This window comes from Misgurnus anguillicaudatus, chromosome 2 (assembly GCF_027580225.2).
Source record: "Misgurnus anguillicaudatus chromosome 2, ASM2758022v2, whole genome shotgun sequence".
Taxonomy (NCBI): domain Eukaryota; kingdom Metazoa; phylum Chordata; class Actinopteri; order Cypriniformes; family Cobitidae; genus Misgurnus; species Misgurnus anguillicaudatus.
The window spans coordinates 27,300,694-27,324,661 of NC_073338.2; the positions used below are offsets into that span (position 1 = coordinate 27,300,694).

General features: G+C 37.3%; 1 protein-coding gene across 1 annotated transcript in view; it reads left to right on the top strand.

Annotated features, from left to right (window-relative positions):
• The first annotated feature begins 8,121 nt into the window (after positions 1-8,121).
• Positions 8,122-23,968, top strand: part of LOC129442276 (uncharacterized) — a 39,779-nt gene continuing 23,932 nt past the window's right edge. Inside the window, 34 exon segments of the mRNA XM_073858253.1 lie at positions 8,122-8,383; positions 9,259-9,402; positions 9,498-9,654; positions 9,749-9,776; positions 10,287-10,383; positions 10,460-10,552; positions 10,645-10,708; positions 10,842-10,940; positions 11,042-11,145; positions 11,244-11,382; positions 11,460-11,578; positions 11,653-11,802; positions 12,699-12,869; positions 12,964-13,273; positions 13,502-13,581; positions 16,237-16,442; positions 16,521-16,644; positions 16,730-16,866; positions 16,962-17,217; positions 17,307-17,549; positions 17,631-17,807; positions 17,900-18,045; positions 18,498-18,588; positions 18,681-19,070; positions 19,152-19,278; positions 19,354-19,472; positions 19,560-19,756; positions 19,896-20,079; positions 21,717-21,882; positions 21,959-22,083; positions 22,162-22,470; positions 22,543-22,746; positions 23,002-23,298; positions 23,385-23,489. Coding sequence (XP_073714354.1) covers positions 8,183-8,383; positions 9,259-9,402; positions 9,498-9,654; positions 9,749-9,776; positions 10,287-10,383; positions 10,460-10,552; positions 10,645-10,708; positions 10,842-10,940; positions 11,042-11,145; positions 11,244-11,382; positions 11,460-11,578; positions 11,653-11,802; positions 12,699-12,869; positions 12,964-13,273; positions 13,502-13,581; positions 16,237-16,442; positions 16,521-16,644; positions 16,730-16,866; positions 16,962-17,217; positions 17,307-17,549; positions 17,631-17,807; positions 17,900-18,045; positions 18,498-18,588; positions 18,681-19,070; positions 19,152-19,278; positions 19,354-19,472; positions 19,560-19,756; positions 19,896-20,079; positions 21,717-21,882; positions 21,959-22,083; positions 22,162-22,470; positions 22,543-22,746; positions 23,002-23,298; positions 23,385-23,489 — 5,559 coding nt within the window. The 5' untranslated portion in view covers positions 8,122-8,182.

A 23,968-nucleotide genomic window follows, 5' to 3' on the forward strand; every position in this document is an offset into this window, starting at 1 on the left:
TGTGCAGCTTTTAGTGGGAAATAATTAAAATGTTGGAGTAGGAAAAAAAGCAAGGGCGATTGAATTATTGGGTGTGATGTGATTTGTGTTATTATAACTGTCGCGAAAGGAAATTCAAATTCACACTTGCACGTTGGCAGGCAGTTGCACGTTGCATGACTGAGACAGAGTGTGGAACGCTGACAAATAGGCCTACACTTTCGACTTAAAGGAAAACCACCATTTTTTAATATTTCACAATGTTCTTACCTCAACTTAGACAAATTAATACATAACTATCTATTTTCAATGCATGGAGGAAGAGCACTTAGTTTGCAGCATTTTGACCTCAGCGCGCAATAACATCTTTACAGGAGTGATGATGTTACTGCGCCAGAGGTCAAAGTGCTGCAAACTAAGTGCTCTTCCGCCATACAATATAGTCATTATTCACTTAAAAATGACGTTTTATTTTTTGCCACCATACTCTCTCGTGTAACTACTCATGTAACAGTCTTTGAATGGGGAAAACACGGAAGTGTTTTGTGGCTTCTAAATTCTTCCCTGTTTAGATCCTAAGGAATAAATGCGATTAGGCTAAATGCTAACACATTCATGACACGCTGTGCAAAGATGAAGTGCACATATTGAAAAAAGATAGGCATGTATTCATTCATCTAAGTTGAGGTAAGAACATAGTAAAATATTGAAAAACTGTGGTGTTTTCCTTTAAAGGCCCTTTCACACGTGATGCGGCAAGTGGTGAAATCAGCACACAGTTGCTGCTTTCTTTTTAGCTTTGTGCAGTTGAAGCCTTGTTTACACTTTTGCAATTCGCATGGCTCTACTCTACGGTGTGAACCTGCGGCCTCCTCAGTAAACCTAAAAGACTTTTATGCTTGACGTGCTCTCCGTTGTATAATTCTGTGAAATGACAGAGGGCGACTCTTGAGTAACTGTTCTCAAAACGATCAAAAAGCAGCGATGAGAGAAAGTAGATTGCCGAATAATTTTTCAAACACTCGTCTCGTGAGAAGTAAATACGTGGATTTCTTCACATATAAACTGTTTAGGTTGTGGGTCGACGACACATGAAAAAGATTTTATGATGTTTTTATGACACATGTCATGAATATGAAGGAGATTTTATGGACCTTTATGACAACTGTCATTAAGTGTCATTTGTTCAATTTTGTAATTTTTATTGCAAAGATGTGGCATTTGTTGAGATGTCTTTATGACAACTTGACATTAACCCATACATCATAACTTGTCATGACAACTTGACATTAACCAAGACAAAATAACTGACCACTGTTACACAAATCTACCAGTGATACAAATTGAATTTGTCATTAAAATGTCATTAAGTGTTAATACTCTGTTAAATAGTTTTATACGGTAACAGCATCATGAATATTCTTCAGTTCATAATGTTTATTTGACCGAGTATTAATAATATTTGACATAGTATCAACACTTAATGACTTTAAATCACAGTTTAATGTAACGTTAATCCACAAAGCTAGGTAGTTTGTTAAGTTTGATAATTATTGTTTATGATTTATAACAACAAGTTGTGTTGTATTGGTTTATGTGTCAAGTTGTCTTAACAAAGATATCTCAAACAATGTCATATTTCCATTAAAAATTACATAATTGAGTAAATGACACTTAATGGCAGTTGTCATAAATGTGCATAAAATCTTCTTCATGTTCATGACACGTGTCATGTCATGATTATGAAGGTGTCATGTCAGGCTTATGCACACCCCTTCAAGTAAAGTGTTACCAAGTTTTTTTTCTAGTTTTTTTATTTCCTACAGGGCAGGGGAAAGCTATACGTAAAATAAAATGAAAGTTTCTAAGCAGTTTCACACATCTAAATGCTTTTTGTCATGCAGAAATAGACCCAGATAGATTTCAGCATAATAGGGATACTTGCACTGAATCACCAATTTCACATGTATTTTGTGTATTTTCACAATACAAAATACTGTATTTGTATTTAAATACATTTTTCCTCACAGTATTTTGTATTTGTATTTAAATACATTTTTCGACACAGTATTTTGTATTTGTATTTGAAATACATTTCCATGTATTTATGCCATTCTCTGCCGGGTGCTGGGCGTAGCCAAAACACGGATAGGAAGCGGCAGCTTTGCTGATACTTTTTAGCTAAAAACAAGACAGATTTCACACAAAATAGGCAGAAATGACATGTATTGTGAACGTCAGACTTATAATCATTTTCGTTCCATCTCGTCTCGTCAACGTAAACTCAAAAGCGTCATGTTTTCTTCACCTTAGAGCCATTTTTAGCTAGTCATCGTCACGTTATCATCATAAAAAAAGGTGCGTCAATTAAATCATTTCGTTATCGTAATCGTTGACGAAAACAACACGTCTGTAACAAAATGAGGGTGAGTAAATGATGACAGAAATTTTCGGGTGAACTATCCCTTTAGTTCAATAGACAGTGAAACATATTTATAATAGCAACATACTAATGACAGTAACAATACAGTATGTTCACCATAAAATGATATTGAAAAAGTGTCTTCTAAAAATTGGCAGTAGGTCTGAGAGTTGTTTTTTATTTCCATTTTCATCTTTAATAGTACCTGTCTGTGCCTGCCTGCCTGTAATGTAGAAGACACATTCTTCAAGCAGTGGTACAGGAAAAAGTTTGCATCTTTCAAGAAGACTGATTATTTTGTAAGACAACGCTCCATCACATACATCACAAGTATTTTTTATTGTTTTATTAATTTTTTTGTAAATGTAGAGTTTGTTTATTATTCTCACTTTAAAAGTTGAAAAAAAAACAAGTGAGATGGTAAAATCTTTGTTTTTCATTTAGTTGCCTAATAATTCTGCACACTAATAGTTGCCTAATAATGATGTACATAGAAATATTCTCTTAATAAAGCCAAAATTTCACTTTTACTACTTAAATGTTCAGGTTTGAGGGTTTGTGAACATTTTGAATTGACCAAGAGCACTGTAGTTGTACAATAACAAAAGTAATCCTCAAAAATACAACTTGCCTAATAATTCTGCACTCCCTGTATAGTTTTTCAATATGGCGGAACGACATGGAAGCCTCCTTTGACACCAATGAGGACATATTTATGAATAAAGACATTGATTTTGACTAAAAAAAAATACTTAACAGACTACACATTGTCTCTTTAACCTAATGTTATGATTTGTTTGAAGCTGGGGTGACCAGAAAACGTGTGAAAAATGTAATTTCAAGATGCCATAGACAGACAAATGTTAATTTGTGGTTGGAAAAAAAATCGAATATGATGTTATCTGCATATTTAAACATCACACATTTCAAAAGTGCATACTTGTAAATGAATTGAGTCACTGTGTCAGTCTCATAGAATGAGCAGAATGTCTGTGGTTTGTCAGCTGCCCGTGAGTCTTTAAATAGCAACCCCACCTCTTTTAGTTCTAGAAGATAAAAAACTCATCATGCTATCCAATCCTTACAATATGCAAGTATAGACAGCTTATTTTTTTAAATGTTGTATCAGTTGACTCCAGTTTTACTTAATTATTAAACCATATAAATCAGTGTCCTTGTGTTTAAAAAGGTATAGAAATGGTGTTAACATAAAATCAAAGGGGCGGAGATTATCTTAAACCAGAACTATTCCTTAGTTTTATTAGGAAATGTAACTAGTTTTAACAAACATGTCTTAACACTTGTGTGCATTTTGAAGAAAAAATAAAGGGCACTGATGTATTTTAGGATATGTCAGTGTAAGTTGCTTTCAGTTTGGACAGTTCTTACTTTTGAGTCTAGGACGAGTCTAATCCCTGTCTGGGAAACCCCCCCAAAAAGTTTATATATTGCAGTGGTCCAATATTCTGTAGCTGAGTCAAACACACAGGGGTGGTTTCCCGGACAGGGCTAATTCTGGTCCCAGACTAAAATGCATGTTTGAGCTGCCTTAAAGGAATAGTCTACTCATTTTCAATATTAAAATATGTTATTACCTTAACTAAGAACTGTTGATACATCCCTCTATCATCTGTGTGCGTGCACGTAAGCGCTGGAGTGCGCTGCGACGCTTCGATAGCATTAAGCTTAGCCCCATTCATTCAATTGTACCATTTAGAGATAAAGTTAGAAGTCACCAAACACATCAACGTTTTTCCTATTTAAGACGAGTAGTTATACGAGCAAGTTTGGTGGTACAAAATAAAACGTAGCGCTTTTCTAAGCGGATTTAAAAGAGGAACTATATTTTATGGCGTAATAGCACTTTTGGGAGTACTTCGACTCGCCTGAAAAGTCCGCTCCCCTTCTCCCTCTCATAATGGGAGAGGGAGGGTGTTAGTGCGCCGAGTCGAAGTACTCCCAAAAGTGCTATTACGCCATACAATATAGTTCCTCTTTTAAATCCGCTTAGAAAAGCGCTACGTTTTATTTTGTACCACCAAACTTGCTCGTATAACTAGTCGTCTTAAATAGGAAAAACGTTGATGTGTTTGGTCACTTCTAACTTTATCTCTAAATGGTACCATTGAATGAATGGGGCTAAGCTAAATGCTATCGAAGCGTCGCAGCGCACTCCAGCGCTTACGTGCACGCACACAGATGATAGAGGGATGTATCAACAATTCTTAGTTAAGGTAATAACATATTTTAATATTGAAAATGAGTAGACTATTCCTTTAATTTATAAACACCATGTACTGCCAAAGCCTACAATATATCAGTGCCATTGTTTTTGGTCTCAAGATGCACACGATTATTGTTTTTTGTAAGGTTTGTTTATAAAAAAATACTTATGTCCTAATATAACTAAGGCGTAGTGCTGGACTAATCTAAACCCTGTCCGGGAAACCGCCCTATAATGTCTATAAGCGTTTTTGCACTTCACAAACATATTTATTATATATTTGCAGCTTTATGCCTCATAATGTGAAGTAATTTATAAAAATGTACAAATGTTTTCTGTGATTTACAGGGTCATTACTATAATAAATCAACGAAAACTGTCATATTTTATAGTAAAGCTCTTAAACCTTATGGCTTAAAACATTAACAAGATAATTGAAGATCATTGCGCTTCATAACTACATTTAAAATATGTTCTTATGATACCCGTCGGTTCTCTTGAGCGATCAGTTCAGACATCTCTGGCACTTACCTCTAATCCTCTGTTAAAGCTTGATTGACATCCAGGGCAGCTGCCTGTCTGTGTGTGCTCCGCCCTGCCGCCATCCACTACACAGATGCCCAGCATCATACAATCAGTCACGTAGCACGCATTGCATTGTTTCAAATGCTAGACACTAAAGACGAATAAAGAAAATGTATTTTAATCTTGTTTGTTGAAAATAGTACTTGAAGATATGAAATCAAAGCTATGTAAACACAGTGTAATGCCGAGGTCACTTCCATTATATGTTAATATCCATACAAAACCTCTTGACCTCAGACAGCACTTTCATTTAAACAACTCTTTCAGTTCTGATCTATATTAAGCATTCAATAGACAATGTGCTAATAAGAGACATTTGCACTATTCCAACGGTGCTCTTTGCGCTCTCAAACATCCTGTTTATTAAATGAGGGTTGGAATTGTTATGACAACCTGTTATCCTGCCACTTTCATTTGGAAATAAATAGCAGGACTGTTTGACAGCTATGCATTAGTAGGCTATTGTGTTGTGCATGGTGAGTAACCATAAGACCTCTCAGGAATGCTAAATGCTCTTATGGCTAATAGCCCCCAAATGTATGTTACCTTTAGCGCCTAGTTATCCAATGCACGAAGCTGTCAGCCACTCAACAACTACTTTCTTATTGAAACCGGAGTAATGGGAATGCTCGCATATTGCAATTCCTTTTTCCGATTTCAGATACATACTTATAAAGTCAAAATATACATTCTTAAAAATAAATATGCTACAAAATGCCATACAAAAAATATTTTTGGCTGCATGGTTCCATAAAGATCCTTTTGAGAAACTATCAGTGTTGGGAAAAGTTACTTTTAACTCTTTCGCCGCCATTGACGAGATATCTCGTCAATCAATAGAAAACGCTTTCCTGCTAATGACGAGTATTTCCGGCTTTTATACCGCTATTATCCACCAGGTCGATTATCCGCAACTTTTTAAACCCGGAAGTATTGCCCTATGGCAAGCAGCTGCATGTCTGTGTCTGTTTTAAAGATCGCTCTGAATGGGATCTCTATGAAAAGTCCGTCACAAAAATGGAATTATCTCTGCTTTTTGCTCAAAATTTGGTGTTTTTGCAGAAACATACCCATATTCAAAAGCTGATTATAAAAGAACTACTGAAGGTAGTTTTTTTGAAAGCAGAGGATCTGTTCTTTCATTTGGTATATTGTATGTTTATATATTTAAAGAAGAATTTTTTTTGGAAGGCATTAACGAAAAACGCTGGCTGGCAACTTTTTTTAAAAAAACGCTGGCGGCGAAAGAGTTAAAAGTAATGCATTACAATATTAAGTTACTCCCCCCAAAAAGTAACTAATTGCGTTACTTAGTTACTTTTCATGGAAAGTAATACTTACGTTACTTTTAAGTTACTTTTGCGTTACTTTTTCTTATTTGGCTAAGCTTGATCTCTTTGCAGGTGTTTTTTTATGATTGAGAAGTTCTGCATTCAAAAATTGCATATTTCGGTCGCAAAAATGTCAAGCTATGGCTTGCCAACCTTGTTTCTGACTCAAACTGTTCCCGCTTAGACACACACATAGAGTGTGTAATTTTATATGTTCAGCTTAATTCAGTATATTCTTATTTTTAAATCAAAATGAAATATAACTCACATTACTTTAAAAAAAAGTAACTTAAATATTAATGTGAACATTTACAAAGTAATGCGTTACTTTACTCGTTACTTCGGAAAAGTAATATTATTACGTAATGCATGTTACTTGTAATGCGTTACCCCCAACACTGGAAACTATACAGCCAAAAAAAAAAATTTCTATGGCATATAGCATGTTTATTTTTAGTGTATGCAACAGGCCAACACGCATATCGCTGATATGAGTTTTGCCAGAGAACTTGTCACAGACAACTCTTGACAGGAACAAGGTCAAAGTGTTGAAAGGGCTATCTTGTGAACATACTGGGTTGAATGGGAATCTACTGCATTGTGCCGACCCTTGATAACCCCAGGCAATGAGACCTATCACTACCCACACATCACTGGACACTTCACAATATATATTTTGAAATTTACACCAATGTCAGATTTAAAATAAACCAGCCAAAAAGGCAAGATGTTTTTTAGTTTTAGATGCAGCATTTGTCGTGTCTTGTTCACAGAAAGCAACAATAATTAGTTAAAACAGATCGAACATTTAATGTATATAGCAAAAATCTCTCTCTTTGCCTATTCAAATTACTATATGATAAACAAAAGTGCAATGAATGTGACCTTGTGCTTCCTGAGCGGTTTGGTAAACACAGACAGCAGTCAGTGTGTCTCTTGCATATAGACTTTGTGATGCTGACAGGATGGAGCATGGGACAAAACTAAAGGCCTTGGCTTTATTTGACCACAGTATCAGCTTAGTGCATACTGCTCACAGTCTGATCTTTAGGAAAGGTTGGACGCTCATGCTGTCCTGCACCATAACAAACTTGCAGATAAGAAAGAGATAAAGGGGGCAAATTAATGGGTGAGTGATAGGTGAAGGGCCAAAGACATGGAGAATATGTATTCCTGTGACTAAGAGGAGAAATATTCAGTATTCCTGGCCATCAGCCCGACCTGTCACAATGGCGCACCTCTGGATAGCAGGGCACTAAAGATTGGCTTGTTTAGAGTGTCTAATGAGTGCTTATACTGGGAGGTGGCTCATAGGTCAGCGTGTCCTTGGCCTTATAGGGTTAGGGCAATAGAGGTTATATATCCCATCTCTGCCATTGTGCTGAATCTCGGCCGACGCTGTGGTTTACCTGTTTTCGTGTAAGTTTTTCCTTTTCATTCCTCTAGCTGTGCTATATAATCACTATAATTTGTCATTATTACTTATACTGATGGGTTGTATTTTCTTTGTATTTTAGGTGCAATCGAGAAAACCTTGGTAAATGCTACCATAACATGTTAATAAATAAATAAATACATACATTGAAAGTTGTAAAAATTTTACATCCTTACATTCTCTTTCTTTCTTATTAAGGAGTCACTATGGGTGATGCTGAGATGTCTGTATTTGGGGCCGCTGCCCCTTACCTGCGGAAGTCGGATAGGGAGCGTCTGGAAGCACAAACCAAAATCTTTGACTTGAAGAAAGAATGTTTTGTGCCGGATACCGTAGAGGAGTTTGTTAAGGCCACCATCATAAGTCGGGAGGGTGACAAAGTCACTGTGGAAACAGAGGGAGGAAAGGTCAGTTAACAAATAACAACTTATGTATCAATAATCATCTAAAGCAGGAGTTCAGATCTTTGTCCAACACTTTTTGTTAGCTGAACCCTTATATCAAAAATTATTTATTTAAAATAGATCAATTTTTTTAATAATGCTCAATTTCAAGTAATTTAATACATTTTGGGATGATTTCCCGGACAGGGTTTAGAATAATCCACGAGTAGACCTTAGTTATATTAGGACATTTAGTTTTTACACAAATACCTTACAAAAACACCTTGAGACAAAACAATGGCACTGACATATTTTAAGTTATTCTGATTGGTTGAGAAATGATTCATTGGTATGCATTATTTTTTGATAAACGCACACATAACCTGTCCAAAGTCTTAAAAATAACCACCAGACCAATGTCTGTGCTAATTGTGGTATAAGCAGAATAATTGACTCCTTTAAACTATTTGAAAATAATGCACACCCGCGGTGTAACGGCACGATGCAAATCTTGGGTGTGCATTATTTTTGAACAATTCAACGGCCTGTCGTCAATTATTCCTTACCCATGTCAGTGCAAGCTGATTTCATTTAGGACAACTCAAACAAGAATTTTAGTCTTGGACTACACTTAAGACCTGTCCGGGAAACTACCTGTCCGGGAAACTGCTGCTTTGAGTTCATGTTATTACTTAAAATTACGTTTTACATTTAGGGGCAGTTATATCTCAACATATTTCAGTGCCATTGTTTTGTATCAAGATGTGCACCAGTATTGTTTATTGTAAGGTTTGTTTGGAGAAACCACTTTAATGTCCCAAAATAACTTAGGCCCATTATTCTAAACCCTGTCTAGGAAACTGCCCCGGTTTTATTGTTTAATATTTGCTGTCTTACAGACGGTCACTGTCAAAGACAGTCAGGTTATGCAGCAGAATCCTCCAAAATTTGACAAAATTGAAGACATGGCAATGCTGACCTTTCTGAATGAACCTGCTGTGTTGTATAATCTCAAAGAGCGTTATGCAGCATGGATGATCTACGTAAGTATACCGGACTTTTAGCTGCTGCTCAAACTTTTTCGTTTCTATTATTATTACTATTATGTTGATCTATTATTAACACATCTGTTCTCCAGACCTACTCAGGGCTGTTCTGTGTCACTGTCAACCCGTACAAGTGGCTGCCGGTGTACAATCAGGAGGTGGTTAACGCCTACAGAGGAAAAAAGAGGGCTGAAGCTCCTCCCCACATCTATTCCATCTCTGATAACGCCTACCAGTACATGCTAACAGGTCACAGTCAAATATAATTAAACAATATAACAACTTAAATAATACCAAGAGACAAAACAACAATTGACATTTCTGCTATTTTGTATTTGTCCAGACAGAGAAAACCAGTCTATTCTCATCACGTAAGCAACAACGATGCACACCATACACAGATCTATACACTGTAAAAAAAACTTTGCTGCCTTAAAATTTTTTTGTTGAATCAACTTAGATTTACAAGTCATGTCAACAGAAATGAGTTGTCACAACTTACAAAATATAGTTGAGAAAAGTCAACTTAATTTTATTAGTTATAACAACTCACCTGTAGTTATAACAACTCATCTCTAGTCAAGATAAATAATAATAAGTTGAAATTACTTGGAAAAACCGAGTTGATTCAACAAAATATTTTAAGGCAGCAAAGTATTTTTTACAGTGTAATAACAGTACATTAACTATTTACCTTTCCATATGGAAAACGATTGATTATGTATTAAGTTTTATTAAGAATATGCATGTACTTAAATGAATTAAAATAATATTTGACCACTGCACCTTGCAACTTCAGGCCACTTCATGTTAACTTTTTAATCGGATAATCTATGTATAATGGTTATGTCATTCATTTTTGTGATAACACATGACCCTAGGGGAGAATCTGGTGCTGGGAAGACTGTGAACACTAAAAGAGTCATTCAGTACTTTGCCAGCATTGCAGCAAGTGGAGGGAAAAGGGATCAGAGCAAGGTAGATAACACATCTTATGATGTATTTAAAAAAATCTACTAACAAAATTGTATACTTGACCTTTTTCTTTTTCTAGGGAACCTTGGAGGATCAAATTATCCAGGCTAACCCTGCCTTGGAGGCCTTTGGTAATGCTAAGACCATCAGAAATGACAACTCATCAAGATTTGTAAGTGAATGCCATTTTTCTAAAACAAATTCATAGAGCACAAATCAAATCATTTTAAATTTTTAAATTTTTAATACCGAATTTGTCTTTAGGGAAAATTTATTAGAATTCACTTTGATACAAGAGGGAAACTGGCATCTGCAGACATTGAAACGTGTATGTTATATCCTACTTGATCAAATAAAAATATTGTACTGAATCATTAATGTAAAATTGTGATACTTTATAAAATACATTACACATTTATAAGATACATTATAAAATCAGATTGTATGTTTTGTTCATCTAGATCTTTTGGAGAAGTCGCGTGTGACCTTTCAGCTTAGGGCTGAGAGAGATTATCACATCTTCTATCAAATCTTGTCCAACAAAAAACCTGAACTCCTTGGTAAACAAATGAAGTAACCTCATCTTTAACATTAAATAAGTCTGTATCAAGATACACTTGTGTGTAATCTTCTGCCTTCTCTCTTGAATCTGCATGAACAGAGATGCTGCTAGTGACAGCAAACCCCTATGACTACGCATTTATCTCTCAGGGAGAGACCACAGTTGCGTCCATTGATGATGCTGATGAATTAATGGCAACTGATGTGAGTGATTTAATTGTGGAAAAAGTCTTAAAGACATAACCTTAAAGACTTGAGACACTCAAATCCCTGAGACTGTAGGCATCTCTTCATTTCCACAGAGTGCTTTTGATATATTGGGCTTCACACAAGAGGAAAAGAACTCTGTGTACAAGCTGACTGGAGCCATTATGCACTACGGCAACATGAAATTCAAGCAGAAGCAGCGTGAGGAGCAAGCAGAGGCTGATGGAACCGAAGGTATCAACACGCGTATATAATATTTCAGATGTCATTATCTCTATGAACACCTATATTTATAAATCCGTGATTTCCAGATGCTGACAAATCAGCATATCTCATGGGCCTGAACTCTGCTGACCTCATAAAGGGTCTATGTCATCCAAGGGTCAAAGTGGGAAATGAGTGGGTGACCAAGGGACAAAATGTCCAGCAGGTAGGTCCCCTTATTTATCCAGTTTGAAAAAGCAGCCAAAGACAAACAAATATTTATGTGTCTACTATTTTCAGGTAAACTATTCCATTGGTGCCCTATCAAAAGCAGTGTATGAGAGGATGTTCCTTTGGATGGTGATGAGAATCAACCAGTCTCTGGAGACAAAGCAGCCTCGTCAATACTTCATCGGGGTGTTGGATATCGCTGGCTTTGAGATCTTCGATGTAAGAACCTAATCTTTAACTGTAAACTAAATTAGGCATAAGCATATCAGCTATTAAAGCTCACGTAACACACGCTGTTTCTGCATTTCTGATATTAATCTGGAGTACCTATAGAGTAGTATGACATAATTTATATCTCTGAAGAGTCTTTAGTTTAATCAGATTTATAAAAGAAAGATTAGCTTTACCGAATCTTTCCGATAACGTACGAAAAAATGAAGAAGGAGGAGTTATAACACGGTAGGAGCGAGTACGAGTCATGCAACACTATACAACACTGTTTTAACTTATGATTCACTACATGTTCGTGTCATTTATATAATATACACGCGCCTATTTCCAACATAAGACAGAAGTCTTACTTACCACGTGTAACTCATGACCCGGTTCTGAAAATCCACCGCATCAAACACACACGCAAAACTCCGCTGCTAATCTGGAAAATAAACTATATCCATTGTTTCCATAAGGCTGGATGTCTTCTCCTTACATCCAAAAACACACTTCTTCTTGTGCCATTGTTGACTTTTGAAATTAAACAAAGCTGAGTGGCGTGATAAGCTGTTAACAAGCTCTAGCGTCTCCCGCTGACTGACGGCTGGGCGGGGTTTTCCGGGGGAAGTTTTCCGGCGGAAGCCCATATAAAGAAGTGATACGTATCGAAAACCCCTGAAACGTCAGTTAGAACTGTAATCGAAAAAAAACTAGCCGAAACTTGTACGAACCCTGGCGAAGTGCATTCGGCACAGAAATACTCTGAAACACGCCCAACCTCTGTTTTGACACTTTGCCTACGTTTAGCATGAGGAAACAACTCTATAACTGTGTTAATAAGTCAGAATGCTTGAAATACCATTAAACCCCCCCTTTAAAATATTGATTTTTTTTGTTTACAGTTCAACACATTTGAGCAACTCTGCATCAACTTTACCAATGAGAAACTGCAACAGTTTTTCAACCACCACATGTTTGTGCTGGAACAAGAGGAGTACAAGAAGGAAGGAATTGAATGGGAGTTCATTGACTTTGGCATGGACCTGCAGGCCTGCATTGATCTTATTGAGAAAGTAAGTCACCATAATTGCTACAAGAAAGGCATTGATATCACTATTAAGATAGATCTTTGACTCCACCATTTCTTTATATTCCCGATTCCTTTAGCCCATGGGTATCATGTCCATCCTTGAAGAGGAGTGCATGTTTCCCAAAGCCAGTGATGCAAGCTTTAAAGCAAAGCTTTACGACAATCATCTGGGGAAATCAAACAACTTCCAGAAACCCAGGATTGTGAAGGGCAAACCAGAGGCTCACTTTGCCCTGGTTCATTATGCTGGCATAGTGGACTACAACATTAACAACTGGCTAGTGAAGAATAAGGACCCCCTAAATGAAACCGTGGTTGGGTTGTACCAGAAATCCTCAATGAAGTTGTTGGGTATTCTGTTTGCCAACTATGCAAGTGCAGAGGCAGGTGTGTCTATGTCTCCACAACATCTGACCATCATCAGTATAAAATATATCATTTTCCATGTTTAAGTGCTATAATTGGGTCCCCAGTGCTTCTATAAACCTAGAAAATTTGAAAAGGAACAACCCTTGTGATGTCAGAAAGGGGATAATACCACCCCTTAATCTGCACTATCCAACAACTGGCTCAGTAATAATTGTTTTTATGTATTTTTTTACATATATTTTTCAGCCACAGGCGAGGGTGGAACTGTAAAAAAAGAAAAGAAGAAGAAAGGATCATCATTCCAGACAGTGTCTGCTCTTCACAGGGTATGTGCAAGCCTGTCAACAATTTTACACGAGCAACATCTCATAACCCTTTTTGAGCTTGTTTGTCATGGGCCATTAAACTCTTCACTGGTCTTCAGAAAAAACCTTCAGGTCCTGCAGATTCTTTTCTTTTAGTATCTTCTGCATTACTGCATAGTCAGGAAGTCAATACTATACATTTAAAAGTCACGTGTATGTAACCCTTTGGACAAGGTGACCAATGTAAAGTTTCATTATTTTATTTAAATATCTTATTTTTTCATTTAGTATTGTCCATCAGAAGCTATTAAAAACACATGTTTCCCAGAAGAGAAAATAATAACAAATTAAACCAATTATCATTTTCAGAGGTTTACACCCACCTCATTTTTTCATGAATCGTGCTTCTAATGCATCAGTGAATGTTTGTATCTGTTGTAATAGTTGCATATACTATCTTGATTGTGCTCAATGTGAAAAGATAAATCTCAGCATCATACAGACACTGGTGAACTGGGTTCAATCAGCCTGATCTCACAAAACACGTGAAATAGTCACGCATTATTTTTCTCAGTTTTTCGTGGCATTGTCACGTATTTTCACCATTTTACGTGCCCATGCCACGCATTTTTTTCCGTGTCAGTTTAACGTATTGTTTACTCAACTGTTTTTCCTATTTTCTTACAATTGTCGCTTCGGTTTGGGGTTAGAACAACTTTCTGTTACATAACATGACATCTTTACCCAAACCCAACTCTAACCCTAACGTCAGGCGACAATGGTTTAAAAAGCATATGAAAAAATATGGTACACCAATGCTTAAAGTGACATCCTAACGCAAAAATCTACCCCCAAACCGAAGCGACAATTGTTTACAAATAGGAAAAACAGTTGAGTAACCAATACGTGAAACTGACACGGAAAAGAAATGCGTGGCATGGGCACATAAAATGGTGGAAATACGTGACAATGCCACGAAAAACTGAGCAAAATAATGCGTGACTATTTCACTGAAATTTGTGAGATCAGGTTGAGTTCAAATATTCTGAATAGCAAAGATTCTGCAGGACCAATTAGTGAGGAGTTTTTTTTCTGAACAGTCTTAATGGCTAAGGACAAACAAGAAACCTTTAAACAAGAGATGGACCGATACAAAATTTTCAGACTGGTATCGACCGATAGTTCTAATTCCAGTTTCTTGTGTCTTTTTTGGAAACACCCATTAAACATTCACAGTGCTGGAGGAAAATGTAAGTCAGAAGCTGGCAAACTGGAGTCCAATTAATAAAATGAGTTTAAATGTGTGGTTTAGTGCAACTTTGATTGATATTAAGACACTCACACATTTTAAGATTGCTGTCCTCAAGAAGCATCAGCTCTTCTGAACCATGCTCTTATAAAGATATCTGATCAAGAGATGTTGCACTCCATAAGGCTGAAAAGAGATACAAAACAATCTCAAAATGTTTAGACCTCCATCAGTCTACACTTAGACAAATTGTCTATAAATGGAGACAGTTAAATACTGTAGCTACCCTTCCTAGAAGTGGGCGCACAGTCAAGATGACTTCCAAGACACCATGCAGAATACAGAAAGTAAAGAAGAACCCACGAGTAACAGCTAAAGGCTTGAAGACATCATTGGAACGGGCACACAGTGTCTTTGGACAGGCATGGTGTCTATGACAGTACACCACAGAGAAAGCCGCTGCTCTCCCGAAAAACATTGCTGTGAGCCTGAAGTTTGCAAAAGAGCACCTTGGCAAACCCCAGTGCTACTGGGAAAATATTTTATGGATTGATGAAACAAAAGTTTAATTTTTTGGGAAAAATGTTATGGCGCAAAATGGGCACAGCTTACCAACATCAAAACATCATCCCAACAGTGAAGTATGGTGGAGGGAACATTATGATTTGGGCTTTTGGGTAAAATGAATTATTAAGTAAAAAAAAAATTCTACAGGATAATGTCAGGGTGATTGTCCACCAGTTGAAGCTCAGTAGAAGTTAGTTGATGCAACAGGACAATGACCTTAAGCATTGTAGTAAATCCTCTACAGACTGGCTTAAGAAAAACAAAATGCGCCATTTGGAGTGGCCTAGTCAAAGCCCAGACCTTAACCTGTGGAATGACCTCAAGAGAGCGGTTCACACCAGAAATCCTACAAATGTGTCTGAGTTAAAGCGGTTTTGTAAAGGCGAATGAGCAAAAATTGCTTCTGAACGATGCGCAGGTCTAATTCAGAACTACTGAAAGCGCTTGCTTGAAGTATTTGCTGCCAAAGGAGGTTCAACAAGCTGTTAAATCCAAGGGTTCACTTACATTTTCCTCCAGCACTATGAATGTTTAATGGGGGTTCTCAAAAAAGACACAAGAAACTAAAATTATTTGTGTGTTGTCACCTTATGCACATTGTGTTTGTCTATTGTTGTGACCTAGATGAGGATCAGATCACATTTTATGGCAAATCACAGTAGAAAATCAGTTTATTCCTAGGGGTTCACATACTTTTTCTTGCCACTGTAAATGCAGTCCATTTACCATAGAAATTCTGTTATTATTCTGTCTTCAAAATTCCTCTTCTTTTCCTAAGTTATTAGCATTTCCAGATTCTGCAAGTGTATGTAAACTTGTGATCGCAACTGTAAATGCAGTGTAATGTTGATTTCTCACAGGAGAATCTCAATAAACTCATGACAAATCTGAGATCAACTCACCCACACTTTGTGCGCTGCATCATCCCCAATGAGACAAAGACTCCTGGGGCGATGGAGAATCCTCTAGTCATGCACCAGCTACGCTGTAATGGTGTACTGGAAGGCATAAGAATTTGCAGGAAGGGTTTCCCAAATAGGATCCTGTATGGTGATTTCAAACAGAGGTACATGATGACAAATATAACCAGAATCGCAACATATATTTATTAATTTAATTTCCTAACAGTTGTGTGATTCTGCAGATATCGCATCTTGAACCCTGCAGCTATCCCTGAGGGACAGTTCATAGACAGCAAGAAAGGAGCAGAGAAACTGCTGGGTTCTCTTGACATAGACCACCAGCAGTACAGGTTTGGGCACACCAAGGTAAGTTTTGTAAGACCATCTACTGATAATACAGAAAGTGCTATATAGGGAAAAGTTTAACATAACAACTCCATGCCATCATCAGGTATTTTTTAAAGCTGGACTTCTAGGCCAACTGGAAGAGATGAGAGATGAACGTCTATCAACAATTATCACTGGAATTCAATCTAGATCTCGTGGTCTTCTCTCAAGAATTGAGTATCTGAAGATGGTTGAACGCAGGTATTATGATAATTTTGTACTTATTCATTTTTAACTTTACCTATAAGTTTTGCATTTTAATATAATGTTTAATGTATTTCTCCACTAATATAAAGGGATGCCTTGCTTGTGATTCAGTGGAATGTGCGTGCATTCATGAGTGTCAAGAATTGGCCCTGGATGAAACTCTTCTTTAAAATCAAGCCGTTATTGAGGTCTGCTGAAGCAGAGAAAGAAATGGCCAATATGAAAGAGGAGTTCTTGAAGCTCAAAGAAGCTTATGCAAAGTCCGAGGCTCGTAGAAAAGAGCTTGAAGAGAAAATGGTCACTCTTCTTCAAGAAAAGAATGACCTCCAACTTCAAGTGCAAGCAGTACGTGTATCAGAAATTAAAGTTCAGAATCAGAAGAACCGGATGTTTTTTATGCAATTATATTTTGAATGTGTTTTCGATCCAAACAGGAACAAGACAATCTCTGCGATGCTGAAGAGAGGTGTGAAGGTCTGATCAAAAATAAGATCCAGATGGAGGCAAAAGCCAAAGAGCTCACTGAGCGACTTGAGGATGAGGAGGAAATGAATGCAGAGCTAACCGCAAAGAAGAGAAAGCTGGAGGATGAGTGCTCTGAGCTGAAGAAAGATATTGATGATCTGGAGCTCACTCTGGCTAAAGTGGAGAAAGAGAAGCATGCTACTGAGAACAAGGTTTTAGGCAAACTCTAGTATACTTTGAGAAGATAAATCTCCATTTCTTATTTAATCCTAACATTTGCTTTATACAAACAGGTGAAGAACCTGACTGAAGAAATGGCAGGTTTGGATGATATCATTGCCAAGCTGACAAAAGAGAAGAAGGCCTTACAGGAAGCTCATCAGCAGGCACTGGATGACCTGCAGAGTGAGGAGGACAAAGTCAACACCCTCACCAAGTTAAAAGTCAAGCTAGAGCAGCAGGTCGATGATGTAAGCCAAAATAAGTCCACCTTTTAGATATAAAGTGTAGTTTCTTATTTCTTTAGTAACAAATTAAGACTTTACTTTGTTTACTCTTTTAGCTGGAGGGATCTCTAGAGCAAGAAAAGAAGATCCGGATGGATCTAGAAAGAGCTAAAAGGAAACTCGAGGGAGATTTAAAGCTAACCCAGGAAAGCATAATGGACCTGGAGAATGACAAGCAGCAAATGGAAGAACGACTTAAGAAGTAAGAGAAAAACAAAAAGACTTACACAAGACTTTTTTAAGATGTCAAATAAATCTTTGGTGTCCCCAGAGTACGTATGTGAGGTTTTTGCTCAAAATACCATATAGATAATTTATTATAACATGTTAAAATCCCCACTTTGTAGGGGTGAGCGAAAATTTGCCGTTTCGGTGTGTCCTTTTAATGCAAATGAGCTGTTCTCTGTACTAAATGGCAGTGCTGTGGTTGGATAGTGCAGATTAGGCTGCGATATTATCCCCTTCTGACATCACAAGGGGAGCCAAATTTCAATTATCTATTTTTTCACATGCTTGCAGAGAATGTTGATTCTATGTTGATAAACCACTGGGGGCCCAATTATAGCACTTAAACATTAAAAAAGTCAGATTTTCATGATATTTCCCCTTGAAATAGTTTCTATAATGAAATAAAGTCTTTAATTCAATTTTCAGGAAAGACTTTGAGATCAGTCAGCTAAGCAGCAAAATTGAAGACGAACAGAACATAATTATGCAACTACAAAAGAAAATAAAGGAGCTACAGGTAATTCATGTGGTTGTACTGTATAATATTATCTTATACTTTAAGTGCAATGTATATTATAGAAATATGTCGTCATTTTTGCTTTGTGCTAGGCTCGTGTTGAAGAACTGGAAGAAGAGCTTGAAGCAGAAAGAGCTGCCAGAGCTAAGGTGGAGAAACAGAGAGCAGATTTAGCCAGAGAGCTGGAAGAGATCAGCGAGAGACTGGAGGAGGCTGGAGGAGCTACATCTGCTCAGATTGAGATGAATAAAAAACGAGAGGCCGAGTTTCAGAAACTTCGCAGAGACCTTGAAGAGGCGACTCTGCAGCATGAAGCCACTGCCGCCACACTGAGAAAGAAACAAGCTGACAGTGTGGCTGAACTGGGAGAGCAGATAGATAACCTGCAGAGAGTCAAGCAAAAACTGGAGAAGGAGAAGAGTGAACTGAGGCTGGAACTGGATGATGTGGCTTCCAGCATGGAGCAGATTGTTAAGTCCAAGGTGAATCGATTTACACTTATATAACATTTTGTAATTGAGTGTTGGCTCATGGCGATACTAATGCAATATTCACTCTAATAGACTAATATGGAGAAAATGAACAGAACTCTAGAAGATCAGCTAAATGAATACCGTAACAAGAGTGAGGAAAACCAAAGGGGCCTTAATGATTTAACAACCCACAAGTCAAAGCTTCAAGCAGAAAATGGTACTGTATGTAAATCATTTTGTTTTTCATTCTAAGGTTAGTAAAGGGTAGTAAAAAGGTTTTTATCTCTGCTAGATGAGTATGCGAGACAGCTTGAAGAAAAGGAATCATTAATCTCTCAGCTAACAAGGGGTAAGAACTCTTTTAGTCAACAACTTGAGGACCTGAAAAGGCAGCTGGATGAGGAAATTAAGGTAACACAAACATTCTACTTCTACTTCTCAAATTTCAAGTATTTTTTTAAATCTTCAATGACAAAGCTATCAAATCTTTTTTTAAAGGCGAAGAATGCCCTCGCCCATGCACTGCAGTCCTCTCGCCATGACACAGATCTGCTCAGAGAGCAGTTTGAGGAAGAGCAGGAGGCCAAAGCAGAGCTACAGCGGTGCATGTCCAAAGCTAATTCTGAGGTGGCTCAGTGGAGAACCAAGTATGAAACTGATGCCATCCAGAGGACTGAAGAACTGGAGGAAGCCAAGTAAGATATAAAGCCTTAAAAGAGCATGTACTGTATACAGTCTGATACAGCATATTTTCCCAAAATATCACAGCTAAGTAAAGTCCACGCATATTTTTCACAATTTTGTCTGGCTAAAATAATGTATCTGTCCATACAGGAAAAAACTAGCCCAGCGTTTGCAGGAGGCTGAGGAGGCTGTGGAGGCAGTAAATGCTAAATGTTCCTCCCTTGAAAAGACTAAGCACAGACTTCAAAATGAAATCGAAGATTTAATGGTGGATGTGGAGAGATCGAATACAGTTGCTGCAGCTTTAGACAAGAAGCAAAGACACTTTGATAAGGTAGCATTTATGCCAGCGACCAAGATAACATATTATATACTGTATTCAGTTTACGTGAATTTATCCTACACTGTCAGATAAAATGCTCAAAAACTGTACCTTCTCTGTCGCTGGGGTGGTACCATAAGCAGGGTTCCCACACCTTTGTTAACTTCAAATTCAAGGAACTTTCAAGGACTTTCCAGGTCCAATACCCTCAAATTCAAGGACTAAATGTGAGGACACATTTCAAGTGAGAGCAAGGTTACATCATGTTACCTTTAAGATAGATTGTTACGGTCCCTTTCGAGGGAACTCGCGCTGCGTCACTGGGGTGAAACTTTAGGGGTAAGTGTGTCTAAATGTGTACATCAAATTCAATGGTGAGGCTTTACGACAAAGAAAGGGTGACGCGGGAGCCAGGAAGTATATCGCCATCTGAAATATTGCCAAGGTTGGCATTACAGGGACGCAGGAAGTTTGACAAGGGAGACGCAGCGTCTCGTTCCTTTCTTAGGGAACAACAGTTACATACGTAAACTGAGACATTTCGTGTTTCAAACACAATTATGCAAAAAAGCATTTTGGTATGAATCATCATTCGCATACAGAAGATATAAGCATTTAAAGTGAACAGTTAAGCACGTGTGCTTAAAAAGTCTAGAATTTTTATGATATTATCCTACACTACATAAGGAATAATATGGATTTTTTTCCCAGTAAACTACTTGCATAAAATAGATTTAACCCCTTTAATGCTCTGTATCTATGTATGTATATTTTACAAAAACTTCCCTTGGGCCTTGAATTTTCCCCCCAGATTCACAAACTTTCAAGAATTTCAAGGACCCGTGGGAACCCTGCATAAGGTTCCGTTTTGTACCTCTAACGGTATACAAAACATAATACAATGTTGTACCTTGGTACATTACGGTACCCTAAGGACCTATTGTGTACCTTTAAAGTCGACATAAAAATGGAATTAACAATTGCCTTATTTTCCCCATGGTGACGAATATCAGAGTGAAACCGGCTTCTGAAATGAAATAAGGCAGGGCTGGATTTGAATTTGTTCAAGATCTGATTGGATCGTTTAAAATTGGGTTGTGTTGCTAATTGCAGCAATCTCCTGAACCCCGCCCACCTGCCATACCATATGACCGGAAGTAAAGAGAGATCGTTTTGAGGAGGGGAGGAGATTTGCGTTTTTGATTAAAAATTATGAGGGCACATGAATTTTAAAACAATAATGAAGCTCACAGATACCACAATATTCCAAAACAAATTACAGGTTTTAATTTTTTTTAATGGTGACTTTAAAAGTACAGTTAAATGTTTTGTATCCCTAATATTCAAACGATACAAAATTAGTCCTTAAAAGGTACAAAATAGGTCCTTAAGGTATAATATTGGACCATAAAAGGTACAGCATTTCAATGTGTTGTATACCCACAAAGGTACCAAAATGAACCCAGTGACAGAAACCGTTTATTTCTAACAGTGTACATACATTACTACACAAATGCTGGGACACATTGTCTGGCATGTACTTTATAACAATAGTTCAATAATCATCATAAAATACTGAGAATGTATAGGAATTGTTCATGACTGTTTAACAAGGTAAAAATTGTAATTTGAGAAAATGTTGTTTTCAGGTCTTGTCTGAATGGAAGCAGAAGTATGAAGAGTCTCAGTGTGAACTGGAGAGCTCACAGAAAGAGGCCAGATCTCTGAGCACAGAACTGTTCAAGCTGAAGAACTCTTATGAGGAATCATTGGATCATCTTGAGACCCTCAAGCGAGAGAACAAAATTCTGCAAGGTTTGTTTATTTGCACATACTTGTGCAAAATTAAGTCTCTATGATATATGCAATATAAACTTAAAATTTCCATCAGAGGAAATCTCTGATCTGACCGAACAGCTTGGTGAGAGTGGAAAGACAATCCATGAATTGGAGAAGGTCCGTAAGCAGCTAGAACAGGAAAAGAGTGAGATACAATCTGCTCTGGAAGAGGCTGAGGTAGGAGACAGGTTGACTTTGGGAGCTTCAACAAGATGTGCTTTGATCAAATGTGTAAGCTTATTTTCTTGAATTCAGGGCTCCTTGGAGCACGAAGAGGGGAAAATCCTCAGAACCCAGTTGGAATTTAACCAAATTAAAGCCGACATTGAGCGCAAGTTGACTGAGAAAGATGAAGAAATGGACCAGTTAAAGAAAAACATGCAAAGGACCATAGACACCTTGCAAGGTGCTTTGGAGTCGGAAACTCGTAGCAGAAACGAAGCTCTTAGAATAAAGAAGAAAATGGAAGGTGATCTGAATGAGATGGAAATCCAGCTGAGCCAGGCCAACAGGCAGGCATCTGAAGCTCAGAAACAACTTAAGTCTATTCAGGCCCATCTGAAGGTAAAAAATAATGGCATTAAAATGTAAATGAGACTGTATAACATTAGCTTACCTGAATGTGGTATTTTGTAGGATTGTCAGCTTCAGTTGGACGACTCTCTTCGAGCCAATGATGATCTGAAAGAGAACACTGCCATTGTAGAGAGACGTAATACTTTACTTCAGGCAGAACTGGAAGAGCTTCGAGCTGTTGTTGAACAAACAGAACGAGGCCGCAAACTTGCTGAGCAAGAGCTGCTGGATGTCACTGAAAGAGTTCAGCTTTTGCATTCTCAGGTAAGGCAGGCATTCAAGCAGATTCTTTATGGATTTTTATTAGCAGTTTCATTAAATCATACAGTACCAATTTTTATTAATAAAACCTATGATACAACCATATAATACAATACAATGTACTGTATTTTTTTTAAAAATTAGAGCAATACTGTGTCCAGAGACATGTAATGACGGTTAAAAATGTAAATATAAATAAAACAAAAGATATCAAATTGAAATAAAACCTAAATAAAGAACTTTAATAACCCTGTACAGAATACAAGCCTCTTGAATCAGAAGAAGAAGCAGGAAGCTGATATATCCCAGCTTCAAACTGAAGTGGAAGAGGCAGTGCAAGAATGCAGAAATGCTGAAGAAAAAGCAAAAAAGGCCATCACCGATGCTGCCATGATGGCTGAGGAGTTGAAGAAAGAGCAGGATACAAGTGCTCACCTGGAGCGTATGAAGAAAAACATGGAGCAGACCATTAAGGACCTCCAACACCGTTTGGATGAAGCAGAACAAATCGCCATGAAAGGAGGAAAGAAACAAGTCCAGAAACTGGAGACTAGAGTAAGTTCACTGGAACTATGTTAATAATATAGTCTTCTGTGCTATAAAATAAAACGGGTCATGTACATCCACTAAATCACTTCTAGGTAAGAGAACTGGAGTGTGAAATTGAGGCGGAACAAAAGAGAAGCAGTGAATCGGTGAAGGGGATCCGTAAATATGAACGCCGTATCAAGGAACTTACATTTCAGGTGAGAACAAAAGACATTTATTTTATGGTCAAGTAGATGAATCTAAAAATAAATCTTAAAGGATTACTCCACTTTCTTAAAAAAATCCAGATAATTTACTCCCATGTCATCCAAAATGTTGATGTCTTCCTTTGTTTAGTCGAGAAGAAATTAAGTTTGAGGAAACATTACAGGATTTTTCTCATTTTAATAGACTTTATTAGACCCCAACAGTTTACAGTTTAACTGCAGTTTACATTTGCAGTTTCAATGCAGCTTCGAGGGCTTAAACCAATCCCCAAATGAAAACATGTACTTTTAAACCACAGCTTCTCGTTTTGCACTATCAATGTGATGCACAAGCGTAACCTCACATCATGGGTCATGACGTCATTACCAGTGAGGAGAAGAGGATCGTTCTGATGTTCTTGTATGTGAAATTATATTAATTAATGTCCTTGTTTTAATTTAATGTTAAAAATAGTCCACAAATGTGCAAT